The sequence below is a fragment of the Esox lucius genome, chromosome 23, assembly GCF_011004845.1.
Source record: "Esox lucius isolate fEsoLuc1 chromosome 23, fEsoLuc1.pri, whole genome shotgun sequence".
NCBI lineage: Eukaryota > Metazoa > Chordata > Actinopteri > Esociformes > Esocidae > Esox > Esox lucius.
In genome coordinates this window covers 9,624,491-9,650,318 of record NC_047591.1, presented here as the reverse complement: position 1 = coordinate 9,650,318, position 25,828 = coordinate 9,624,491, and the positions used below count along the sequence as shown (strand labels likewise).

The 25,828-nt window shown below is 40.3% G+C and overlaps 1 protein-coding gene across 5 annotated transcripts in view; it reads left to right on the top strand.

Annotated features, from left to right (window-relative positions):
* The window catches only part of LOC105027830 (ankyrin repeat and BTB/POZ domain-containing protein BTBD11-A), a 121,852-nt gene that overhangs the window by 61,064 nt on the left and 34,960 nt on the right, over positions 1-25,828 (top strand). For 3 of the 5 annotated variants that reach the window (XM_020042965.3, XM_020042964.3, XM_020042966.3), the window contains exons 2-3: positions 4,713-4,781; positions 15,684-15,833. In XM_020042965.3, the coding sequence (XP_019898524.1) occupies positions 4,713-4,781; positions 15,684-15,833 (219 nt within the window). The remainder of the gene's footprint in view (positions 1-4,712; positions 4,782-15,683; positions 15,834-25,828) is intronic. The other 2 variants (XM_010900119.5, XM_020042967.3) reach the window with 1 other exon arrangement.

Here is a 25,828-nt window from a genome sequence, read left to right as displayed (position 1 = left end):
GTCTTGGTTCAGCTAAACTGGATGTTAGTTTGTGTATTGACCGTTCTGTGACTGCTTGAACATTGTAAATTAAAATAAATTATGAGAGGGGAAAAAAAGATTTATAAAAATCTACCTTAAGATCAGAATGTTGGTGCTTTTATAGTTAATGTTTGAATACAGATGTCAGGAAACACTTGTCATTATGGTCTACATGGCAAGGATGTTGGTGAGACTTGAGTCTGCGCAAGACAATCTACATTCATGAGACAGTAAAACATCAACTACACTACATACACAGTGTTGTTGCCATCAGCGTCCCATCAGTGTGATTTTCTACCTGTTGCACCAGTAACTAAAGAAAAGCAACTTCCTCCTCGCATCATTTCAATTCACACAAACAAACACAGACTGGCAAAATCAGGTGTCGGAATTCCTTGAGATTGGACTCCGCCATTGGACATGACATTATAGTGGCTGTAATCGATTTCGTGGGACGTATTCCCACAATGTCCATGCCTGACGCTAGTGGCCATGGCATCCTTCTGGGTTTATGGCGTCCTTCTGGGTTCATACCTGTCTCTGTGTATTAATCACAAGGCTCAGTGTGACCAAGTGACCTGACCCAGACATGGTCTCTTGACCCTATAATCACATGTTCCCTAAGATCTCATCTAGGTACGGTGCTGTTTCAAAGGTTTGGACTCACTTAGAAATGTCTTTGTTTTTGAAATAATTTTCTTTTGTCCATTATAATAAAATCGAATTGATCAGAAATACAGTATAGACATTGTTCATTTTGTATCAATGGCATATCTATTCAATGGCATATTTACATGTGCGTAAATAGGCCCAATATCGGCAACCATCAGTTCTGTGTTCCAATGATACATTGTGTTTGCTAATCCATGCTTATCATTCTAAAAGTCAAATCAATCATTAGAAAATCCTTTTACGATTTTTAGCACTGCTGAAAACTGTTGTGTTGATTAAAGAAGCAATAAAACTGTCCTTCTGTAGACTAGTTGAATGGCCTTCATTTCTCAGAACCAGAAAAGACTAGATGGGTTTCAGAAGGAAGTTCTTTATTTCTGGCCATGCTGAGCCTGTAATCGAACCCATAAACACTGATGCTGAAGATACTGAACTAATTGAAGGCTTTTTTTGCTTCTTTTATCAAAGCAACAGCACAGCTGAAACTAACAATCGCAAAAATCGTTCTCTAATGATCAATTTTCCTTTTGAAATTATAAACTTGGATTAACAAACACAACGTGCCATTAGAATGCAGGTGTGATGGTTGCTGATAATGGGCCTCTGCAAACCTTTGTAAATATTCCATTGAAAATCAGCCGTTTCCAGCTACAACAGCCATTTACAACATTAACAATGTCTACACTGTATTTTTGATCAATTAGATTTTATTATAATGGAAAAAAGCAAGGATATTTTGAAGCGACCCCAAACTTGTGAACGGTAGTGTTCATCGAAGCCACGTTATGATCCCGAAATGTAGATGTATTAGATGCTATGTACTTGCCCACTCAGATCAAATAGATTTTTGGCCTGTGTGGGCAAGCACACAACATCTGGTCTTTGGTCTTTTTGTATTCGTAGTAAGTTAGATTTGGTTATTTCCACTCCCTTGACTTCGACATGAGGTTTCCTTGTTACAACACAATCCCCTATCACGCTGAGTCACTCTAAATAAAAATGCGCTATGTAGAAACACATCCTTGCCTCAGCGTAAACGGGCGAGGAAAACCTATGTAAGCTGCCCACGTCCTCTCTCTCTCTCGCTTCGCTCTGTGTAGGTAGTATAATGGTCCCCATAATTCTGCACTTCTGCAGTAGCCAGGTAACCAGGCAACAAGATCTTTCGTGTCACCAGAGGTGTGTTTATTGGAGTGCTGAGAGGAGAACGGGATCTTCTCAGAGGCTGCTGTCACAAAGCCTTGGAATATCTGCTTGTGATTTCCTTTTCTAAATCTATTTCCAGTTATTTCACAGCATGCTTCTTCACTAATACCCTCCACATCCACCTCTTCAGGATTTAGGCTGTCAGCCATATGGAGACATGGGCAAAAGGCCATATTTTAGGGGGAATTTCCTGTTATGAAACGGGTCATTAAAGTGCACTCTTGCATTTTTCCTCTCTTGTTTATTTCATTTTTTTTCCATTTTTCATAATTTTTTTTTTCACCCATATGGAATGGTACATTCATCATGCATGAGAGTCAATAGTCTTAACATAAGCTAAGACCAGATGTCCTTAGGACCGCTCCCTAATCAGTCAATGCTTGTGGCGAAAGTGATATCAGCTGGACGTATAAAGATAAACGTCAGCGCTGTAGTCAATAGCAAAAGTGACAAACTCATAATCTAAACTGCAACAAAAGAAGACAAATGTGAAAATGGATTGATGCTGCATGTTTTATTCCCTTCTCAGTCACAGGTGCCTAGCCTGGCTAGGGATGACTCCGCGGTGAATATTTTCATCTAGAGTGATAGTAATCTGGTTCACCAAGCATTTGGCTAGAAGAAAATTGTTATAGTGGTCATCACGCGGACGTCGGCCACCTTCATTTACCTGTGATCTTGTAAATCCAAAATGTTTTTCAATTCCGTGACTCTTCTTCACGGCCACATTCCCAGCCGGGGCGTTTTACCTGTCACGAAGTGACAGTGTGCCACTGGTTTCACCACATCCTCTGTTAATGAGTGACAGCAGAAGTCAGGGGTGACGTGCCCTCACTTTCATGGTTGTGAAAGACGCCTGACATCCCACTCTGTCAACCGTGCAGCCCTCTGGGGGTGGTGTGTGGTGACAGTGAGTGGCGGAGGATAACAGTGACCTCTTCTCACACCAGCTGAAGCACCGGCCCTGCCCCCTTCTGGCCCGGCCCCCTTCTGGCCCGGCCGCCTTCAAGAGTCAGCAAACCCTGTCACCATCTGCTCCCGATTTTGACAATTGGGCCATGATTGTTTTTCCACTGGCGTCCGCGCGGGTCCTTTTCCATGACATTTGGAGTTTGAAGGGACATGCAAGTGGAGACTCAATGACCGTATTGTCAGGATTTGTTGACAAAAGAAATATGTAAATTACACTGAAATACTAGAGCGAGTGGTGCTTGTTTGTGTATTGTTTATTGTCGATATTGCAAAAATATTTAGAGCATTGTTGTTTGCAGAGGAATAACTGTTCTTATATGCATTTAATCTATGAAAATGCAAAGGCAATATACCTGCCTTACAAACCTGAATGTATCAGACTAAAAGTTCTGCATAAATCAGGCCTCAATGTCAATGCCACCAAAGTCTTAATCCGAGTCAGGATTTCGCCCTCTAGGTGGACTGGTGACATTTGATCCAGAGCAGAAGTCTATTGCCATTCAACTCTCTTCATCCCATCCACGAAGCACCCAAGACCCTGCCTGTCACTGAACCTGACACTAAGCACTTCATTTTTCCTTTTCCTGCTGTTGGTTTGGGTTTTTATCTCCTCCGACAGACTAGGGGCTGCGTGTCAGTCAGAGCTTAAAGTCGTGCAAGGGCAACAGCATTGGAGATCATTTCAAAGTGGAATATTTCAACAAAGAATCCCACCAGCCTATGCTAATATGTGATTTGATACACTCGGGGGCTGGAGACTCAGAACAGAGTTAGAAAATGTTCTTTAAATGTCACTCTGCAATAATAAAAACACATACAAAAAGAATCAGACATTGTGGTGCCTTCATGTATAATACATAATCTAATACACATATGAATAAACAGAAAATACATTACAGTGAATAATAGGACCATTAAGCCCGCAATTAAGACATGTTGTCAGACCAAATTGAACGCAGAAGGGATTTCTCGATACTGCTGTTGGCTGTGAGCATTCCCAGGCTGATTCCCCTCAGAGAAAGGGAAGAGAGAAGGCAGACCTGTCAAGCAATATCTCTCCTCTGGAATAATTAAGAAGCCAGAGTTCCAGCTCCAGGGCGATGGGCTCTCCCTGTGGTGCATTGTCTCACTGGGGTCTAATGCAGAAGGACCTGACTGGCTGATCCGATTAGGAGCGCAGGGAGTGCAGAGGTCTCGTGATTGGTTCCAAGTGGGTATAAATGTGGGCGCTTTACCCGATTTTCCTTTGTTTAGACTTGACCTTTCCTCGCTCACAGACCTTCAACCTCGTTTTTGGTCAATAAAAGCCTGTGGAAGTTATTCTGAAAATGAAATCAGGAAGACGTTTTAAGAGGACGTGCACAGCATCTGCCCCTACCATCAAGCGGACACTCAAAAACGGATTCCAAACAGAACAGACAATCATTTCCATGGTTGCTCATGTGCTGTGTTGTATTACAACCATGTTATAGCTGTAGTAATGCAATAAAAACAATATCTGAAATTGCATTGTATTTGAAGATATAGCTACAGTTACAATGTTGACCGCTGTAGATTAGTTTAGGTCTGTATTATTTGATCTTCTGATGAAAAGGCTTGGAACGTGTGGTGGGAGTGAGGGAAGTTGGGAGGAGGGTATTCACAGCCAGTCACTTGCAATAACTGGCATTTTGCAACCCTATAAATACACACATTTAATTATGTTTTATTGGTAGCATAAGGTCATATTAACATATTGGTCACAATTTAGAACTTGTTTTTAAACACAATACACAGAATGCAACTGTGAAACAGGTCATTACATCCCCCCCTTGTCTTATCCAAACCCCCTCTCTCTTTAGTGTCAACATGGGCCACTCCGTTGTTACACCAGAAGCTACAGTCTGCTAGCTTGCATAGCCACCTGACAGGTGAGACAATGGCTCAGATGTCTTATTCTACAGAGATGAACCACAAAATGACACCTCTTAAAGGAGTCTGTTGCTCTCTTCCTGCCACAGAACTGTCACCGGCAGACTGTAATTGCAGCAGTTGAAGCAAGTTCATCATCACAGCAAAACGTTTTAGCATGTTTTTATTATTCCTACACGCTCCGAATAACAGGTTACTGTCTACTTTTGCCTTTGTGAAGAGAAGAATATTCTGTCAATTATACAGTATTTGATGTTGTGAATGTAATATGGATGTAGTGGTGGTCTTTTCTGTGCTTTGTGTTTTAAGAGAGATCTGATGTATAGTAAATAGTGTGTATTAATCTGTTTTTCTTTTCTTTGACATGTTGTCACTAGTTATTTGGGGGTGGCCTGAGTGGGTTGAGATTGTCCTGTGGTTCTCTACACATTTTGCCCATTATTTTGATCCCAACTCTCATCTAAACGATAAGCAGCAATTGCTTTCCACTCAATACGCTCATCAATTAGTTAAAAATAAAGAAATGAAAACATTACTGTAGAGTTTGGGCTTGTACTGTAGGCATAAATGTATTCACATTTCATGTTCCGCTTGCCGGTAAGCGTTTTATTAACATCCTTTTTTCAATGTTTTGGTAAGAAATAAGAAGGCCCGTGACTCCGGTGGCGGAGCTCATTCTAAATTCAGTCGTTTTGGCCGAGCATCCAGTCCATTCCCATGTATCCCTACCTCTGCCCTCACGGTCTCTGTGGTCAAACGTGGTCGTGATGCTGTGCTTTACAAACCGTGCCGGCATGCCTGATCAGGTTGTAACACAGTGTTCTTTCATTGGTATCAACTGTATACCGATGCTGCTTTTGGCACAACGATCGTTCATTATATTAATGGTGCGATCCATCCTCCGGCTGTGTCGAGCTAATTGCGGCCAGAAACCAAACCTACGTTTCCTCCTGAATCCTTTGATTAAAAACGTGCTTTAGATAATCTAGTGATGTGCTTGGTCCTTTCTAGCATAGCTGTTTAAATTCATGTGAATTACTAGGAGCTATGAATGCTGGTCACTTTCTTGGCTAAAGGCAATGGGGGGGGGCTTAATTAAACAGATAATGGCACAGTACCTCTTATGTCTCCAGTCGCGTGTTCTTGGCTCTCTGTACATGTTTGGTTGGCATATGGCAGCCATCTGGACCAACCCAGGGATTAAGGAACACATTGATTGGGCGGTAGTCGGGGGGGGGGGGGTGGCCCCGGTTGGATTAACCCTTTAAAGGTGTTATCGGCCGCTGAAACAATAACAACGTTTTTTTTTTTTATAGATGATCATGCATTAAAAGTGCGATGAACGCGATGACTAATGATATAAAATGATAATTGTAACTAGGCAGTATGTTTTTCATTTACATTGGAGTAAAACTAAATTGTAACAGGGTTTATTTTGGGTAGTGGAGTATGACACAAGTGATATTGTTCAAGTATCAGCTAGCACGTTATCATTCATGTACAATTTCTATGTCACCACTGCAGATTGTCCAATCAAAAGATTTTTTCCATTGTGTGTGAACCGAGGACAGATAGTAGAGTGTTTTAGGCTGCTGGAATGCCAGATTGAAAATATCCTAGACTGGGATTGCACGAACACTTTTGTTTCACAGGTCAGTTGCTCTTCTTGAATGTTAACGTTAATTTGACTCCAAACTCTTAAAATGGGTTTTAGAGGATTTTGTTCAAGATCATGTCTCCCTCAGGAGAGTTAATCTTGTACTAAACAGAGACAGGAAACTTTCATATTTCTCCTAACTAGGACTACTCAATATTTGAACACTTTGCATAGTTTATCCTACAGCATTTGTCACCACAAAACTGTAGGGACCTGCTGCAATTTATTTTTGGGAAAGTCGGCTGATCCCTGGGAGTGGATTAGAAAATATACCCAACTGAAGATATAAACACACACACACAGGTGGGCCTGATCTCACTAACACACACACACTCAGGTGGGCCTGATCTCACTAACACACACACACTCTCACTCTCTCTCTCTCTCTCGGTTTTCATCCAATTTAAGCTTGCTTGACCTTTTACATGTTCCTCCATTTTAGGGGTAGGTCATTCCAGGGATTCTCCTCAAATGTAGACTTTTGCATGCTTTATTTGAAATGTCCAGAAATAAGAAGTATTGTTTGGAGATTATCACTTGGAATAATTGTTTTGCACAGAGATAGAGCTTTTTTTCAAGTTTTTTTTTCCATCCCAGTTCTTTTTGTGTACATGGCAAAATGCAGTGCCCTGTATTATGTATTCCCAGTCCCCCCTGGATTATGCAGTTCAGTCACTTTGCTAGGGCTCGCATATTTCACCAGTCCATGCAGAATTTCCTAATAAATCAATCAAATCATTGCATCATTACTGCACAAAACTGACTCATTGTCGCAATACAAAAGGAGGACTTGCAATTTCTAGAATTTTCGTGACAAATGTTGACATGCAAAATGTCATTATTGCAGCGTCAAAATCAAGCCTTTTAGCCAGCAGGGATAGAATAATGTCTGCAAAATCCTGCAGGGACTATATACCGTGACCTTGCTCTCCCCTTCTCTGTGGCTTCTCTGAGTATCTAGCATTTGGATGTGTGAGGTATCACAACTGTAAACAGACAAAGCCCAAGGCTGTGTATTAATGAATTATGTGCTTACTGCAGCTTCTGCAAGTCAAACAGTCAGACTGACAACTGATAAAGCTAATGTGTGTGTGTGTGTGTGTATGCTTGTGGCTGACCGTGTGTGTATTTTATGAGATGTGAATGTTTGCCAATGCAGTAAAATACAATATCTCCTGGTCATCGCATGCTGACCATTTTCCACTTTGCTGAATTCATTATATGCTCCCATCTACACCAGCTACTTTCAACATCATTACTACCATTTACATTATGATTTTTTTTTCCATATTTGTTTTGTTGTATTGGTTAGTATACTAGTCAGTTTGTAAACTAAATATGTTCTCAGTTGTAAGGAATGTACTCTTGGCTGCAAACAATCTAACCGCTAACAGTAAAGTACCTCACCTAAGTTGTAATTCACACAGCCCAGTTAACTGTAATGATGAAAACTGTCAGCCTCATTATCGAAAGGTCTTTGTCAGAGATTGTTGAGCCATTGTGGAACGAATTGCACAGAACAGAATTGCTTCGCTGAATATAACACATTTGGTCGATATCACTCGGGGCTGTGTCACACGACAGCATTTGTCCTGATATATATTATATATAACACTTATGCCAATATATTATTTTATAGCACAGCTATCTAGCTGCTGTGTTCTGCTGTCTTCAGGGAGCCAACCTCTTTCACACCTCTTTCACAGTATGAAGAGAAAAGTATTGACTAGGCTGCTTGTTGAGTGTGAAAAAGGTGACCGGATTCTTGAAGTGAAAACTGAGGAAGTCTTTTTAAACATGTGTAATATCTTTGGTTTAACCAAATATGGAGTTGTTGTTGCTGTAGCAGTAATTTTATGCAATGTAAACTCATTCTGGCCATGGGCACTGGTTGTTTATTCAGTGGCATGTATCGCTGATACTTGCTAATACAAATAATGCGAAGCAGGCAAGTTTGATTGTGTTTTTATTTTGCTGGCAATTCTGATTAGACTTAAGCGCCAGAGTTACTTTCTTGCTTAGGGCTAACCAAGGACATTTTTGGAGCAGCGGGGATAGGCCACAAAACACGGAATGTTGGGACATCGGTATAGTCAAAACGGGTCAAATTTTTATTTCCTGCAGTCCATATAAAAAAGGAAAATATATTTAAAGTAGGAAGAAGTATGAAGATGCATAGTGTGCTTATTGCCAGACCAATGACAAGAATTGACTGAGGCTGAAGGACCTGCTCATTCTACCGGGTCCTTAATGAGTTTCTCGGCATATGACACACCTCTGTGCTTTTGCATGTTAGCGTCCAGAGTGATTGAGGAAAATGCAATTAACTTACTGCTTTTATTCATTTTTATTTGGATTATTTGTATATACTTTCTATGAGCTACCATGTGTTACCAATTTAAAGGTGTGTGGACACTGAAAAGGATGCATGCTTGCTGTGCTTGCTGTGGACACTGATAAGGTGCTTGCTGTGGACACCGATGAGGTGCTTGCTGTGGACACCGATGAGGTGCTTGCTGTGGGCACTGATGAGGTGCTTGCTGTGGGCACTGATGAGGTGCTTGCTGTGGGCACTGATGAGGTGCTTGCTGTGGGCACTGATGAGGTGCTTGCTGTGGGCACTGATGAGGTGCTTGCTGTGGACACTGATAAGGTTGCTGTGGACACTGATAAGGTGCTTGCTGTGGGCACTGATAAGGTGCTTGCTGTGGGCACTGATGAGGTGCTTGCTGTGGACACTGATGAGGTGCTTGCTGTGGACACTGATAAGGTGCTTTCTGAGTGCATGTATCCCTCAATTGAAACTTGCAACTTTATTTCTGCTTACCTGACACTGCTTTTAAACTGAAACTCTAAAAGTTTATATACAATAAGGTACATTTTATCTCTTTATACTCTCTCAGGTACTCTAAAAATGCTCTGTGTGGATGTAGAGAGGCTCAGATCAATAGTTTTCTTGGATGTGAAATAACTGGGAGACATTTGTTTCTGTGAGTTGGCTCTGATTTCTGGACCATAAGTCAGTGGAGTAATGGAGTTGGTTCTTTTAGAGAGAAGTATAATAGTTACAAGTAACCTTATATTTTAAGAGATATTTTGAAGCCATCGTTATACAGTAGTTGTCATATACTTAAACAATACTTAATGTGAACTTGATTGTTGTCCTACAGGGTACCAATGTTAGTTTGATAATGTTATGGAAATTGTGAACTAAGGTACATTTGAGAAATGTCTGTCTCTCTATTGGCTGGTATGTAAATCTTTACTTTGATTGTGACACACGTCTGTATAATATCAGAGGATTATTAGGTATTTGGGCCATGTCCTCCTGCCTAGAAGAAGGGTGTCAGTCTTTTGATCCTCAGGAATGTGATCCTTGGGGGGAAGTAAGATCAGTTGGATCTTTAGGAAAACACTACAGTAAACATTATGGCAGGAAGGATAAAGTGGGGGGACAGCCCGCCCATTGGGTAAAACCTATGTGACACAAGACAGATGGCTAACAACTTACCACACCCCTTTTTGCATGTGATATATACTGTTGAATGAGCTATATTGAGTTAGAGACTCCTCGGATGATTATGTTTGTAAGCATTTGACACGTCTCTCATATTTGCAAATATTAATAAAACTGTCAGAATGTGCCAAGAAAACTTTGTCTCTGTACTTCCTTATTTAAGAGTGTCGATCGATAGAATTACCATCACAATAACCAAATAACCTTTCTGAATTGTCCTAATTTTCCGCATTCTCAAATTCAGACTGTGATTTAGGTAGCTAATGAAGCATCATCATGAAAAAGTGATTTAGTCTGACATATTATCCATGGGCTTCCTATGAATGTGTTATCAGAATCACCAGCTTGGCCTAATAGTTCTTTCATGCCACCCACATATTTACATCTTGGGACCTCTGAATTCTGAGTGGCAATTTTCTCACATAGTAAAAGACACATTTTCTGGCCACCGCCTCAATCACCCCTGTCACATGCAGAGATGCGTGTTTTGTGTTGAGAATCTCCTCCAGATCCTGATAAATGAAGAGGTCTCCTTGTCACTGCCACTCAAGCCTTTTCTTGTCACAGGTCTGAGGATATAATATCATGTTTTCCCCTTGACAACCACAGAAATTATCGACCTGTGCCATGTTCATTTTTCAAGATGACCAGACACTCCTTGTTGAGTTGCAGCTTACATTTCAATAATCAAATGCTTTAGTCTGAGCAGAATTGCCTGTAAAATCTTGTTTTTATATTTTTTTCAAACAGGAGTTTTTATGAGCGGATTCGATGAGCCATGCATTATAACCACTATCTGAATATTCATGTGCAAAGGGAGATTTTGCGTTGCATAATTTACTGGTATAGCAACAACATCAGCTTCCAAAGATGAATTTGAAATGAGTAGACACACGCATATTAGAGAGGATAAGTACTGTATTCTGCACGATGCGTTGCTCTCCACACTGCAATGCTTCGAGGGGGCTCCCTTGAGAAAGAAGCGTGCACTAGCTCGGAAGGTAATATCTTGAGTGTGAGATTCCTCACCAAGTTTATAATAGGAAATAATCATCTTGAGTATTCTTGTTCTTCAGGGAATACATTGTAGTGTGGAAAAAAAACCCTCTAAGAGCAGTGTAAACACGGGAAAAACACCTTTCTCTGGTGTCTGGCCATCATTATCACCTTGTCGTCAATGGGCTTGGTTTGAAACATTAGTTTTGCCAGGCTTGGACATGTTCACCCTTTTAATCGTTCCCTCTCCCTGACAACTCCCTGGAGTTAATAATTCCGATTTATTGGTTCATAATTTTGTCGTCTTCTGATTGTATCTGCATATGGCTGCATATGGCTTTAAATGGCCATATCATAGTATCAGAAACTCATTGAATAACTGCAGCTGTGCTGTGGCCTCCACTCAAACAGGTGAGAATCCTGTACTCTCAGCATCACGTGCGTGGTTACAGTAAAAGTGGTGCTTTTCCCTGCTCAACCAATCACATAGCCTCTGGGCAGCTCTTGCCTGTTGCCATGGTGACCGCCTGTTAATATTCTGAGAGAGTTTCTCTCTGACAAGAGACCGCTACTTGCTAAAGAAGAGAAATCGATTGGACATTTCCACCAGTGAATAAGGAGCTCTGCAGCAAAGCAGAAGTTAGAGTGGACCTTGCAGTCACAATGTGGCTTTCCACAACATTGGGAATTGTTACCTTGACAGGAAATGACCTTGACATCTTGATGGAGTAGTTTGTTTGGTAAAGACATTGGTGCAATATGTCACCCTGATACACTGCCATCGATCCATTAAGCACCTGTAAAAGGGTCGCATAGTCAGGTCTGAAATTATTGGCAGACATGATAACGATTTGTAAAATAACCATATAAAATAAAACATTCTGTATATAAAGCTATATTTTATGCTAAGGAATAATGTGAAATCGTATTCTTTAATGCAAGTATGATTACCCAACAGGAGTCAAAATGATGGCAAACATGTCTTTTTTGCTCCAGCACACTCCCTGTGGAGGATAAAAACACTTAGCCATGAGGATGCATGAGGATACAGATCCCATGCCATGCATTGTTAGCTGACCGTCATTAAACCTTGCCTTGTCGTTTAAATGACTCCATGTGGTACCGTGTCTTAGCTGTCAGTCAAACTCTGCAACAGTTAAGCCGAAACTGTACATTTAGTCATTCATTCTGAGTTGTTTAACTCATTTAAAACCTATTCACTGTAGAGGAACTATTGTGTGTACCAATGCATTTTGAAATACCGTTGGTTAAGTATTAGTATGTGCAGTATTTTTTAGATACTTTAAATCCTTAGAAGTATTATTTAGTTGTCAAATGTGTGTCACAATGTATTGGTACTTTTAATCAAATAAAAAAAAAATCGTATTTGATCTGTCACAACAAGTGTACGCTAACAGACACATGAGGTTACAAGCCTTTTCCCAGAGCAGATTTAAAAAGTAAGAGAAAGGATATACCATAAAGAAATGAATGACAATAGCTTGACAATAGACATTGAGTTGCTGTCCCAGTCAATATGCTGTGGGGCAAGGTAGTGGACATTCAGGTACATGGGGTACAAACAGTAACAGCGCCATATGTGGTTTTGAGTGTATAAGAGTGTGTGTGACATCAGCATGCATGTGTGTATTTGTTATGTATTAAGGAGTGTGTGTGTGGGTCCAGTCTGTAGACATTAAGTCAATACCAGTCCTGGTCCAATTATTTTCCAGTCATGTTAACGAGCGTATGGCTTCAGGGTAGAAGCTGTACAGGGTCCTGTTGGTTCTGGCCATGAAGTGTTGGTACCACTCGCTGTGCCTGCAATGCGGTGGTATTGAGCACACTATGACTTGGTTGACTGATGTATTTTTGCTGGCACTGAATGGTGTAGAGGTGGTGATTGCGGGGAGCTCTGACCCAGTAATGAACTCCGCTGTTTGCACGTCCCTCTCAGGCGCTGTGCATGTGACGCACCAAGCCGCCATGCGGTTGGATAAGACGTTTTCAACTATGCTTCATTAAAGTGGTGTAGAGGCCATTTTATATTTCATGATGCTTGGGTGCCTGCACCTCTCGCACACCCATTAGCTATGCCAGTGCTTGTGCCCTTGGCCGTCTGTATGCTTAAATGTGGTGAGAGCCCTTTTTCTCTGCAGTTTCTCAAAGTAGTAGCTTTGGCTCTCCAAATTCACTTGGAATAATTAGAGGAATATTGACAGTTATTCTTGTAATTCTATACAAATTATTTAAAGGACACTGTGTATTAGAAACCCTGATGTCACGGCATTCCTTCAGAGCCCTTTGTGCGTCCGACGGCCCTGCAGATTTGCTCAGTGCGGTCTGGAGTTTAGATTATCATTGAACACAAGCTCTTTGCAGTAGACCCAGTCTCTGCAGTCATGGTTGCTGATCAGAGAATGCACTTTCCTCTGGGCCCACGGGTATCTGCTAATATGTCCCGGTTGTGTCTGCAATGTGTTAACAAGAAGAATGGATTGGAGTCAGGCGCTGGAGGACTTTTCTTTTTTACAACTACCTATTCAAGTACTGAAATTATAAATTCATTGTTTTTGACTGTGCATTTCAAACTACGAAAAATATCCAGAACATGATTTATTTTAAATAGTGAAATATACATACTTGTGCCCAGGTCTGAAGATGTAAGACCCCTGAAATCCCTTTAGTTTTTCATGTGATTAGTATTTTTATGTTGATGCCGACCCTGCCTCCAGTGAAGGAAGGCTGTGTCATTAAATGCACTGTAAACTGTGTGAGTTATCACATGAGATTTATATAGCAGGAGTCTGGTTTGGTTCTAGAGCTATTTTAGGAGGTCAGTCCCTCCACCATAAAGAATGTCCCCAAACAAATGATCTGTGCTGATGATCCTCTGAGTAGAGGGACATTTCCCACTTTTTATCCCATGATCTATTCCTCTCGGGTGGCTATTTGAAGATATGGGATGGGTGTTCAATAGAATATGCATTATTTATCCCCACCTGTTTAAACAGTGTCTGCTGCCAGTTGTGATTCAGTAGTGGGTCTTAGCTATCTTGTCCCGTTGACCCTGTCATCGTTTACAACCATTCAGATGATGACAGTGAAGATGGAGAGGCCCTGGAAAAGCAATGCAGGTCATGTTTGCTCTGAAGCGCTGCGATAGGCTGATCTGCAGGCTTAAAGATGGAGCTAAGCTAATCCACATGCTTTTCAGGGCACTGGATCTGAAGGAATTTGCTGATCAAACACCTGGTGACAACAGTGTGTGTACAGATTAAAATCCTTATTCCTTTTGGGTCCTTTCCCCCTTCCTTGTCTGTTCCTGTGCTACTACCCATGGGGCCCCATGTGCCTGCTTTCTTTTCCCTGTGATGTCTAATGCAACTATATCAAAGGATCAAAAGTGTACTTTTCTGTTTGGGGAAATCAAGTGTTGGGGAAGGATTCAATTGGAAGGAACAGAGGATGAAGTTAAACAAATTGGTTTTCATGTGTTTGATTCAATGTAATAAATGATGCACTAACAAGCTTTGAGGAACTTAGGATCAATTTCAAATGATATTTTGGGCACTGAGAGATGAGATGAAACAGCGTGTGTTGATTTAAAGGGAAAGCAGCCCCCAGAAACATAAATCGTTAAACTCTTATTTATCATTTGGTGAAAGCTTTTAGTTGAGCTAGCTAGGTTCCTATGATAAATGGCTGTTTGGCTGGCCCACATCCATCACTTAATGTCCATGATATTCACAACCCGATTTGTGACATTCAGTATATGCAGAGGCCGCACCTTAATACTGGCAATCCTGATGGCACTTTTGTTACTTTCTGTAAAATATGTAATACAGTTTCCTATTCTCAAACCCCCTGTAATGCAGTCATTGACCTTTAGTTGGGAGAGACAGCATTAGTTCTAAACAAGCCCTAGAAATGCCTGAATGATTTCATATTGGACTTGATGGAAACAATTTAGATGCCCTTCTCAGTCTGTGAAGTGCAATTATTACTCAATTCAAGTCAGTTCTTGTCTTGAATGAATAAAATAACAGAAGCCTTGCATAGTGTACCAGACCCTTTTTAACGTGGCCAGAACCCTGATTTGAAATGGACTGAGGATGTACCACACCCATGGAATTTCAGACACACCCTTAAATAAAGCGTATCTATTGTCCATGCTGGTCAGACAACATGGAAGAATATATTTTATAACTGCTCATGGTCTCAAAATAACCCCCCTTTTTTGGGGGGGGGTTGTGGGAAGGAACTAATGCATCATGGTTAGGGAAGAGTGGTGTGGGTGTGTGTCCTTGCATGCTGTTTTATGTTTTTATGTGCTCGCATGCCTTTTTCGGTGTGAGGGGAAAGCAAGAGACAATATTGACAAGTCTCTGTTGTTTCGAGAGATAATAGGGCTGTGTTGTTAGAACCCTAAGTTGGCTGAGTGTCAGTTTTCATTCATCTGTAGCAGAACACAATATCCTATCTGTCCTAACAGATTCACCTCAGCCTTACAGAACTTGGTTTGGAATATAGGGCTAATTCGATTAGTGCCGTATCATCGTACAGAAAAGGGGGGGGGGGGGGGTTGTGAAAACATTGAGTTCTGATAGCAGTAGACATATCCGCTGACTTTGGTGGTCATTTTTCGGGCTGCGGCTGCGAAAACTGTTCACTTCGTCACTTCTCCCCTCTCAGCCTCGACCTCTGACCTCTGCCCTGTCCTTTCACTAGGTGTGCTGAGCCTGCCGGACAGCCTGAACCTGCACAGAGACCAGCAGCGCTCAGGGAAGGGCGGTGAGGGCGTGGTCTACAGTCAGGCTGACCTCCGCACCTTGGAACAGTCTCTACTGGCCACACGTGTGGGAAGCATTGCAGAGCTCAGTAAGTGGGATTTTATTTAACTTTTTTGACCTGCACTGCAGTAAAAAACAGTTTTACCTAAGTGCCAGGAACATCTATAGTTGCTCTGTGAGCTATATTTCTTTTAAATCCTTTTTGATTCGACTCGAACTGTAATTTCCATATTTCCGTTTTTCAGTGTGTATTGGTGGTTCAACTCTAAGCTCCGATCTCAGTTTATATGCATAAGGTGCTAGGTATTTAAGGACAAATGAATATGCATGGTAAGTAATCGTGTTTGCACTGATATTTTAGTGTTGAGTACTCGTCGTGAAATGCACCCTCCCCATTCCAGTGGGTGGTTGTGGTGGTCTGTGGTCAGACCTATGTTATTCCACTCCTCCACTCCCCAGATTTCTCAAGAAGGGGAGGGATACATTATTCCCTGACACACCCTGTCCAGGAACTATTCTGTTACAGCTGCTCCAACAGCTGTTTAGTAATCCTATGATGGGCTTTTTTCCCCCCTTGACTGTAGTTACTATTTAAATGGATTTTAAATTGTAGCACATTTTATTCAAAGCACATTCAATGCTAAAATATGAATGTTTAAAAAATTCTTTGGTCAGTATTTTATATATTTTTTAACTGGACAAAAACATTAACATGATACTGTGCATCTTGGATTTAATTTCAAACTGTGATAGTGTAGCATTTTCCAATTAACTAATCAATCACCCCCGCCAGGAATTCCCCGAACATTTCCCCAAAATGCCAGCTCCCTTCACCTCACACAATGTGCCCAATACACATTGATCTGATTTTACCATAACAGCAGTTCAGTTTAGTAAATGCAGCAGCGATTTTTTTTTTCTTCTTCCAACGACAAGCAAGATATCCAAGTAGAACCAGAAATAGAGTTCTCAGGGAAATCTCTCCCACATTTCCTTTCATGGCCAGTTAGTCCTTCTGAGGGTAATCCCTAAGGAGTAAAAGTCTGGTGCGCACATCTTCGGCACTGCAACAGATAACAAAGTAAGTGTGGAAACAAACTCCACCCACAGCAGAAACAATGCAAATGATGGGAAGATGCCAGCTCTTCTGTATTCATACGGATGATGCTGCAAACAGAAAAACATTCCCATCCCCCACCTGGTTAGACCAAGTAAAAACAACACCTCCTGGCCAGTGTTGTTAATTTCCCATCCCGTTCTTCATCTCATGTCCTGTTTCACCAGGTTTGTGTTCCAGCTGGGCCTTGATGTCTGTTTCAGGAGATGAACATGTTTATTTCAGTAGATGAACATGGTGTGGGAAATGTTTCCTCAAATCAGTTTTAAATTATACAACCCCGTTTCCAGAAAAGTTTGGCACTGTGCAAAATGTGAAGAAAAACAGAATGCAATGATATGCAAATAGTTTAAACCCTATATCCAATAGAAAATATTGCAGAGACAACATATCAGATGTTGAAACTGAGATGTTATGGTTTCTTGAAAAATATATGCCCACTTTGAATTTGATGGCAGCAACATATTTAAAAAAAGCTGGGACAGGGTCAACAAAAGAATGGTAAAGTCGTGTAATGCTAAAAAGAAACCTGGCGGAACATCTCACAACTAATTTGGTTAATTGGGAACAGGTCAGTAACATGAGAATAACATTTATTCAACTTAAGAATAACGTTTTTCAACATAGAATTGCAAAGAGTTTGGGGATTTCATCTATGGTACATAATATCATTAAATGATTCAGAGAATCTGGAGAAATCTCTGTATGCAAGGGACAAGGCTGAAAACCAATACTGGATGGCTGTGATAAGGCAACATTGCATTAATATCAGCAAAACTGACATGATTCTGTAGTGAACATCACTGCATGGGCTCAGGAACAATTCAGAGAAATATTGTCTGTGAACACAGTACGTTGCTGCATCCACAAATGCAAGTTAAAACTCCACCATGCAAAGGAGAAACCGTATACATAAACAAGATCCATAAACACAGCCGCCTTCTCTGGGCCTGAGCTCATTTAAGATGGACTGAGGTGATGTGGAAAACAGTTCTGTTGTCTGACGAATCAACATTTGAGATTATTTTTGGGAATCATGGAATCATGGCTCAAGAGTCCAGGTGCTAAACTGGCCTGCATGCAGTCCAGACCTGTCATCTATTGAAAACATGTGGCGCATTATGAAATGAAAAATACAACAATGGAGACCCTGAACTGTTGAGCAGCTGAAATCCTATATCAAGCAAGAATGTGAAAACACTTCACTTTCAAAACTCCAACAATTGGTCTCCTCAGTTTCCAAATGCTTACAGAGTATTGTTGAAAGAAGGTTATGCAACACAGTGGTAAAACATTTTTGAAACATGTTGCTGGCATCAAATTGTAAATGAGCATTCATTTTTACAAAAGCATTTCTCAGTTTCAACATTTGATGTTGTCTTTGTACTATTTTCAAATAAATATAGGTATAAATGATAGGTATAAATCATTGCTTTGTGTTTCTTTTTTTGCGTTTTAAATAGCGTCCAAACATTTTTGGAAATTTGGTTCTGATACATTATTTTCATTTTCTTTTTACTCCTTGCAGCTTTAATATTCCATACTCAACCATTTATGAATACAAGCTTTGGGATAATGGTAATATCCAATATGTGTGAATCCTGTGTGGACAATAGTAAGGTACAGTGTTGGTGAAACCCAAATTTGCATTATTTAATTCACCCAAAAGAAAATGATGGTAGACCATAACACAACAGAAGATCGAATTTTCTAAGGAGTATCTGAAAGAAATGTAGTAAAAGCTGTTGATAGAACACAGATGTGATGCTGGTTAGCTCTAGTACAACCCAAAGCCTCCTGGTAGAGCCCTTAACAAACAGCTGTTGAAATATTTACGTAATTGGAACCAAGGTCAATTAAGTTATTGTACAATAAACCAAAGTTGCCATGCAAACATTTTGTCAGTCTATTTTCATTCTGGATTGCATCAGCTATTAGGGACTAATGCAATAAGCAGTTACAGAATCAAATTCAAAGAAAAAATTTCCACAATCTTGTATAAGCATGTTTTGAACTGAGGTGATACAGGATGTGTAGTAGAAAAATAATGTTCAAATACCCAAATACATATGCACTTTCTTGACTTTACTATGAATACAAGTTACATCAATGACAGTGAATTCAGCATGTTAATACATTGTTTTCAGGAGAACTGAATAGGTTGCAAATGGGTTAGCTGTTTCTGTCATACAGTACATTCATTTACATGGAAGTTGTTTAGCAGATGCTCTTATCCAGGGCGATGCAGGAGTAATTATAATTTGTACATTGCTACCGGGCATAAATCACCTTTGGAATTTGATCTAACAACCTTTTGGGTGTTAACCCAAAGCTGTATCACAAAATGAACCACTATGCTTGTAGCTGAAACATCAGAGGTGCTGGAGACATTTCCATTACTTACTATTTTCCAAAAGCATTTACTCTGAGAGAACATTGCATTCTACAAGCCCTACGCAATGCAATACATTAATGCATTATACCGTTGGATTCGTATAAGTAAGACGGTCGCAGTAAAAAACAAGGGAAGTCTTTACCTCAAGTATCCACGGAGTTATTTTTAACAGAACTGATATTGTCATGTTTTCTCGAGGGCAAGACTCAACTTATTGAAATATGCATGACCAAACTTTTGGAGAAAAAAAAATCTAAAGGCGAGGATTGAAATGTGGATCCTCTCTGAAAGTTGCCTATTCGGATGGGAACTTAACTATTACGGTAACCTGCTAATAAATTGACCGTCCCCGAACCATTTGATCACCTCTTATTCGTTTCTTTGTCACAGAAGAGATGATCTAGGAAGAACTGTTCTGGAATGAGTAAATCCAATGACTTGGTTTTACATTTTCTTTCCCTTTAGTTATTCTTATATCCTATTTCCAGCGCCAGTGATTTTGCTCTGAAAGCAACAATGATTGTGTAGATTCAGGGTGGTCGACACATTGTGCCCATTGGGTACAGTATAAGAAGGCCGTTCATCTGTACGCACAATAAATACCTTGCCGTGGTCGAAAGCAGCCGCTAGAAAAATAGACTGAGTGTTGTAATACAGTACAGGCATTTACCAATGAGGCCCTCATTCCAAAGTCTGGGTGTGTCAGCCTGCCACAGATGTATGGCTTCCTCTCAGAAATACACCGAACAGACTATAATGGTCTTTCTGTAAAATGAATTGTCTTCAAATTGATGTCATATGCTGACAAATCACTTTTTTGTATCTAACAGATGTCATGAGCGTTGTTAAACTATGTAGAACTTCAAGAAATCAGCATTAAAAAAAATCATAGGCTCACATTCAACCAGAAAATGCTCTTTTATAAGGTGGTACAATATAAGATCCTAGTTTTGTGTTGGTATCACTACTTTCTTGGCTAGGGCTCGCTTAAGAAGGATGTGAGTACTCTGGTTATGTAAAGAATAGGTGGAAGGGAAAAGGAATGCTGGTTGTGTATTTATTTCAAATGAAAAAGGTGAAAATAGAGGCCTGGAAGAAAAGAGATTGGGAGCACCTGGTTTAGCCCAAATGGTTTTCTCTGTCCAGTTGCATGGGTATTTTGGTTGTAATTTATGCTGTTACGCATGTTTTTAAGTATACTAGGAAAGCTTTGTTTGAAAGCTTGGTTGTTGCTTTTGTTGAAAAAAAACGTTCATTTGTCCAGTAAGTAAAAGCTGCAGTAAGTAAAAGAAGTACAGGATACAACATTTGAAATAATTTTCTCTTCCAGGCGGTGATTCAACAAGTTATCTTCAATGTTTTTTCTCCTTTTTCAAAGAGGGTTAGTTTTTAGTTTCGAGTAAGATGATGTTCATGTATCTGTGTCTATTTAGGAAGCTAGAGGTATGCTTGTTAGCGAATGCTAACTAGCTTGTTGAAAGAAGTGTACATGTTTGCGGAAATGTCTATAGCAATTTCTTTCAAACTGCATTCAGAGGCATCAATAATATATACAGGACTAAATACAAAATAATCATTGGCAAGTGAGGCTTGAGCAGCATATTGGTTCAAAACAAATTAATTTTTACTTTCAGTATAATTGCTACATTCTGTTCTCAATTTTTCATGCACCATGTGACTCCACAATTACTCATAGGTGAGATGACCCACTTTGATCATGGAAACAAATCAATTATATTTTGCCCTTATCTTGAAAATAACCCACTAAATGGTCGGGGCTCCAAGAATAGCTGAGGATATGTTGTACTGAGCAAATATTAGTGCCAATTATAGGCCCAGTGTTCAGTTGCATATAGTTCCCGGGTTAAGAGTTTGCTTGAGCAAGAAATGCTTCGTTAAGGGTTTTCACTCCCTCCCATTGTTCTCTGGCCTTACTAACAGGGCTTGGTGCCCTTGTCTGTCGTTTATTTCATCTTACAGACATGGTAAAAAAACAACACAGATGCAATCCTTTTAGAATGTCATACGGCACATTCAGCCACAGGAGGAGACAGCGATGTTCCTTATCTCTCCCTTGGCACATTTAGGAGGATGGCGAGAATGATCTGTCTCCGATGACAGTGCTCCGCCCCCCCCCTTTCATCTCACTCAAAAGACACTCTTTAATAAAGTCTCAAAGGCTGTTTATACTGCGTTAATTACCTGAAGCTGGATGGATACATTTTCTGGAGTTCGGTAGGCTTTGGTAGAGCGTGGAAAGCAGCATGTCCCTCATACACTGATACCAGATCAGTTTTCTCCCCTAGGCATTGTGGTGGCGAGGGGAGATCATTTTGTGAAGGACTGTAATTGGATCAATAATCAAGTGGTGGACCCAGAGCTCTTCCACCCTAAGTCTTATAACCTCATTTCCTTGGCTTAGTTTTCCAAACACAAGCTCTGATTGGGGATCACTTTGCCTTTTGTCCATGACTGCTCTTTGACCCGTGCTTAAGCCTCCAGTCAGTGAAGATTTTATTACTGACGTTACCATACAGCCAGGTCTCAAGCGATTGATTTTAATCAAGGTGGTGTGTTAAGCATGTTTTGAATTTCCCTGGTAGAAGACGTGTGCGCACGTGTGTGTGTTTTTTGTGCGTACGTGATATTTTGCGAGTGTGCATTTGGGTGTGAACATGTGTGGCTATTAGTTCATTCATTTCATGAGAGGTTCAACACCCGCAGGCCGATGATCCTCGTGAATTTTTATCATCCATCAGCATAGCCCCGGAGAGCTAATGTTAACCCCTCTGCCTCTGTTCGACCCTCTGGCTACAGATGTGTTTAATAATATTCTAGTATCAGCTACATCACCATTCACTGCTTCAGTAGATTTCAGATTCTAGATGGATAATGCCCTTTTTAATATGCCTTCTCTCAGCTTAATGACAATGCAGGCTTAAGCGGTGCACATTATGAAAACAGAGCGTAGCCTGTACTGTAATTGAGGTGGCCTGGCATAATTAGGCGGCGAGTGGGACTTGATGCTCCGAATTCTCGCTCTGCTGTTTTCAAAGCACTGAAAGGCATGGTCGTTTTTCAAGCGGAAGTGCCAGGATCCATCTAAAGTGATACTTGGATGAAAGAGACTCTTGAGGTTTTTCAGAGACACTAGGGCTGATTCAGATGTGAACACCTTTCCTACGCATCACGGTACATGGTATTCAGTAACAACCTAATATAATAACCTTAGATAAGAATAGGGAAACCAGAAGTGGGAGGAGAGAGGGGAGCAATACATACTGTACTTTCCAGTTCTACTTTTCTCCAAAGTGTTTTTCCATAATTTGCTAATTCAGCAAAGGATGGTTTGTATCTTAGTTACTTCGTAATTACAATATGAACTGTTTTGTTTACTGAAGTTACATTTAATTTGTCCTATACCCAATAGGATAAAGAAGAAAAGACAAGTTTCCAGTTTCTTTACTAGAATGTAGTTTCCTTTAATTTGCTAATTTTAAGATAAGATGAAACTGCTTTACATTTATGATGAAATGGATCATTTAAACTTCCCAGACTTTCAATGCATTTTTCCATGAAGGTGGGTACATTAATATGGAAAAAGGTAATAAAAGGCTTTCTATCCCATCAAGATGAACCTCTGACCAAAACCATGTTTTGGAAATTGTCTCGTCTAAAGATAGTTATAGTTTTTAGTAGGCTCCGTCTGTCTTACAGTGACACCTGTGACAGGGCTTCAAAATGGCACTGTATTTTTACACTTTTCCTGAATTTGTCATTTTTCACGCATACCCTCCTTGCAAAAGAAACATTACCATAAATGACAACCACTGTAGCAATACTTTGTTTATAAAAGGTCGATTGACTTCTACTTGGTTTTATCGCTGCCTCTCAGATCTTCAGGCCAGAAGGTTCAGGGTTTGCCGACCACTCTGAATGAGCACACTCTCCTTCCTGAATCATTACTCCAACATCACAGCTGGCTTTAGACAATGATCAAGCAGGATCAAATCCAATTTCCTCAGTTGACATACAGATGATTATTAACTATATAAAATATACAACGCATTTTCAGGTTTCTGTGCCAATCCATTCACAGTGCGCAACCTATGTGGTGGCAGGGTAGCCTTCCGATCGAGAATGTTGGGCTGATAAATTAAAGGTCGCAGGTTCAAATCCACAAGCTGATGAAAAACCTTGTTATTTTGCCCCTGAGCAAGACAATTAACCCTAAATGTTCACAGGTTGTCGCTATAAATAAGAATGTGTTCTTAACATACCTGTTAAAAAAACTATACGTAACTGCATACTGATGATTGACTTCAAGTGCTTTAACATTGCGGTTTGCGTTTTCAGGACCACAGTTAAATTAGAATATGACAGTCTTGACCGAAGATACACCTCCTGGGATGACAGTAACCTTTTTGTAATCACATCCCAGAAGTTACAGACATTACAATTTCACCTTGCTATTCTATGCCAGTGATTCCCATTAACCAATATGCCCCAGCTCCACCCCTCCTTTTTTCTACCAGTCACTGATACAGTAGCTGCCATGGCTAATGTTATCATTTATTATTAAATTGATGATATATCACTTCCTCATGGCAATGAACCAGCATTATTTTCTCTCGTGTTCTGTTTTATAGTTCAGGAACACACAATAGAGGGACACAGTCCTAGTGATATTAGCAACCCATTATAGTTGCCTCTCTAGATTAGTGGTTCCCAACCAAGGGTACTTGGCCTCTCCACAGGGGGTACTTGAAAACACTGACTTCGTGCAGAGCAAAATTCAGTCGGTGGTGCTGTAACTGAAAAAGGTTGGGAACCACTGCATGCCTCTATCCAAGTTGCATGTGCTGGAACATTTGAGCATAGCTGAAATGGATGGCCGTGGACCGAATAGACTGACTCATCGGGGCCAGATCTGGCCCGCAGGCCGTATTTTTCCCTGGTGTAATTTAGAGGAGTGCTTTAGACCAATTTACCTCTAGAAAATTCAATGAGGAGCCAGTTTTAGGACCAAGAAGAGGCTGCTAGATTTTAGTCTGTAGTCTCCTGATACTATACAAAATCCATGGTGCCATGTATCCCAACTCGGTTTAGTTAGGATTGGAAGCAAACAGCACAACAAAATAATTGTATACTACATGAACATTGCTCTTTGTAAGCCAAAAAGCTCTATTTTTATCTGTCAATGGAAACGGATTCCAATAAAAAAAAGTTTTTGGCAAGACTTCTGAATATCTTGCTGGCATGTAGGTGGCATCGTATTGCAGTTTTGAAGACTTGGTGACCCCAAGATTCAACCCATTGGCAATTTTCCAAATGTGATCCATAGAGAGTTTTTTACATTTCAAATAATTTGTCTAATTGTGTGAGGGCAAAACACACTGGCATACTCTTCCAGGCAGGTTCATCACAGCTCCAGACTTTGTAATGGAGATTTGGAGGTACATTCAAGCATGTAGCTATTGCTTTTACAGACATTTTCTAATTGTCTCATTTTGTCATCCTTTTGTCTCATTTTATTTGTGTGTTGTATGACCTTCCCTGGCTACAGAATATAAGGATTATTACTCCACAGATTTTTTGCCCATTGCAATGTATCGATATATTTGCCTGGACTTGCAAAATCCATAAAGGCGTAACAACTCTTATTTAACTGTTGAAAGGGGGGAAATAAATGCCATGGAACTCACACAAACATCTGACAGGCTTTTGTTTTTGATTTTGCTATAACCAAGCATTTCGATGTGCCATTTCTGATAGTCTGTGCAAACAACTAATACAATTTGATTTAATGTATTTGTGTAAATAGTTGTAAGTTGCAGAGCTATGAAAGAAACCAACAAAAGAAACAAAAAATATAAGAATGACTGTCCCAAAACAACCTGAATGTCAAACCATTCAGTGTACTATAAACAAGGAGTAATTTCTGATAGATTTTGAACTTATTTGGAGTAAGTATCACTAATTTGAATTTCACAGGATGTGTCACAATTAGATGTAGTAAATGGTGCCAATGTAGGGCCTTCCTCAGGGAGTTGTGTGACAGCTATTAGGAGAAAATGATGATGATGAGGGGAGAATGAGGAGGGGCCTCCTATCCATCTGCTTGACTTTCCCATTATATTTCTGTGGCCTGGAAAAATCTGGAATAATAGAAGCATGACGCAAGGCACAGAAAACAGCAGAGAGCAAGGGCATTCCAACCCATTTCCATGATCTAAGGAAAACCTCTAACTATCAAACAGAACATTTAAATGTTCTACTGTTTTCAAATGATAGTTACTACAGAAGGTAAAATTAAGAAAACAGATTTGGAGAAAATGTGAGATCCTTAGCTGTTTACATACTTGAGATTTCACTTCTGTGTCACAGCGTTACTGTACAAGTTTAATTCTGATCCAGATTTAGTCTAGTGGGAGATAGTTCTTACTAACATTAATACAATCTAAAGGGGCCTGTGGCACAAATATCCCTCTCTGTCAGTTCGGGTGTAGATGAGCCGATCTCACACTCTGCTATGGGAACTGTGTCCTTGACCTTTACTCTTTCTTTGTGT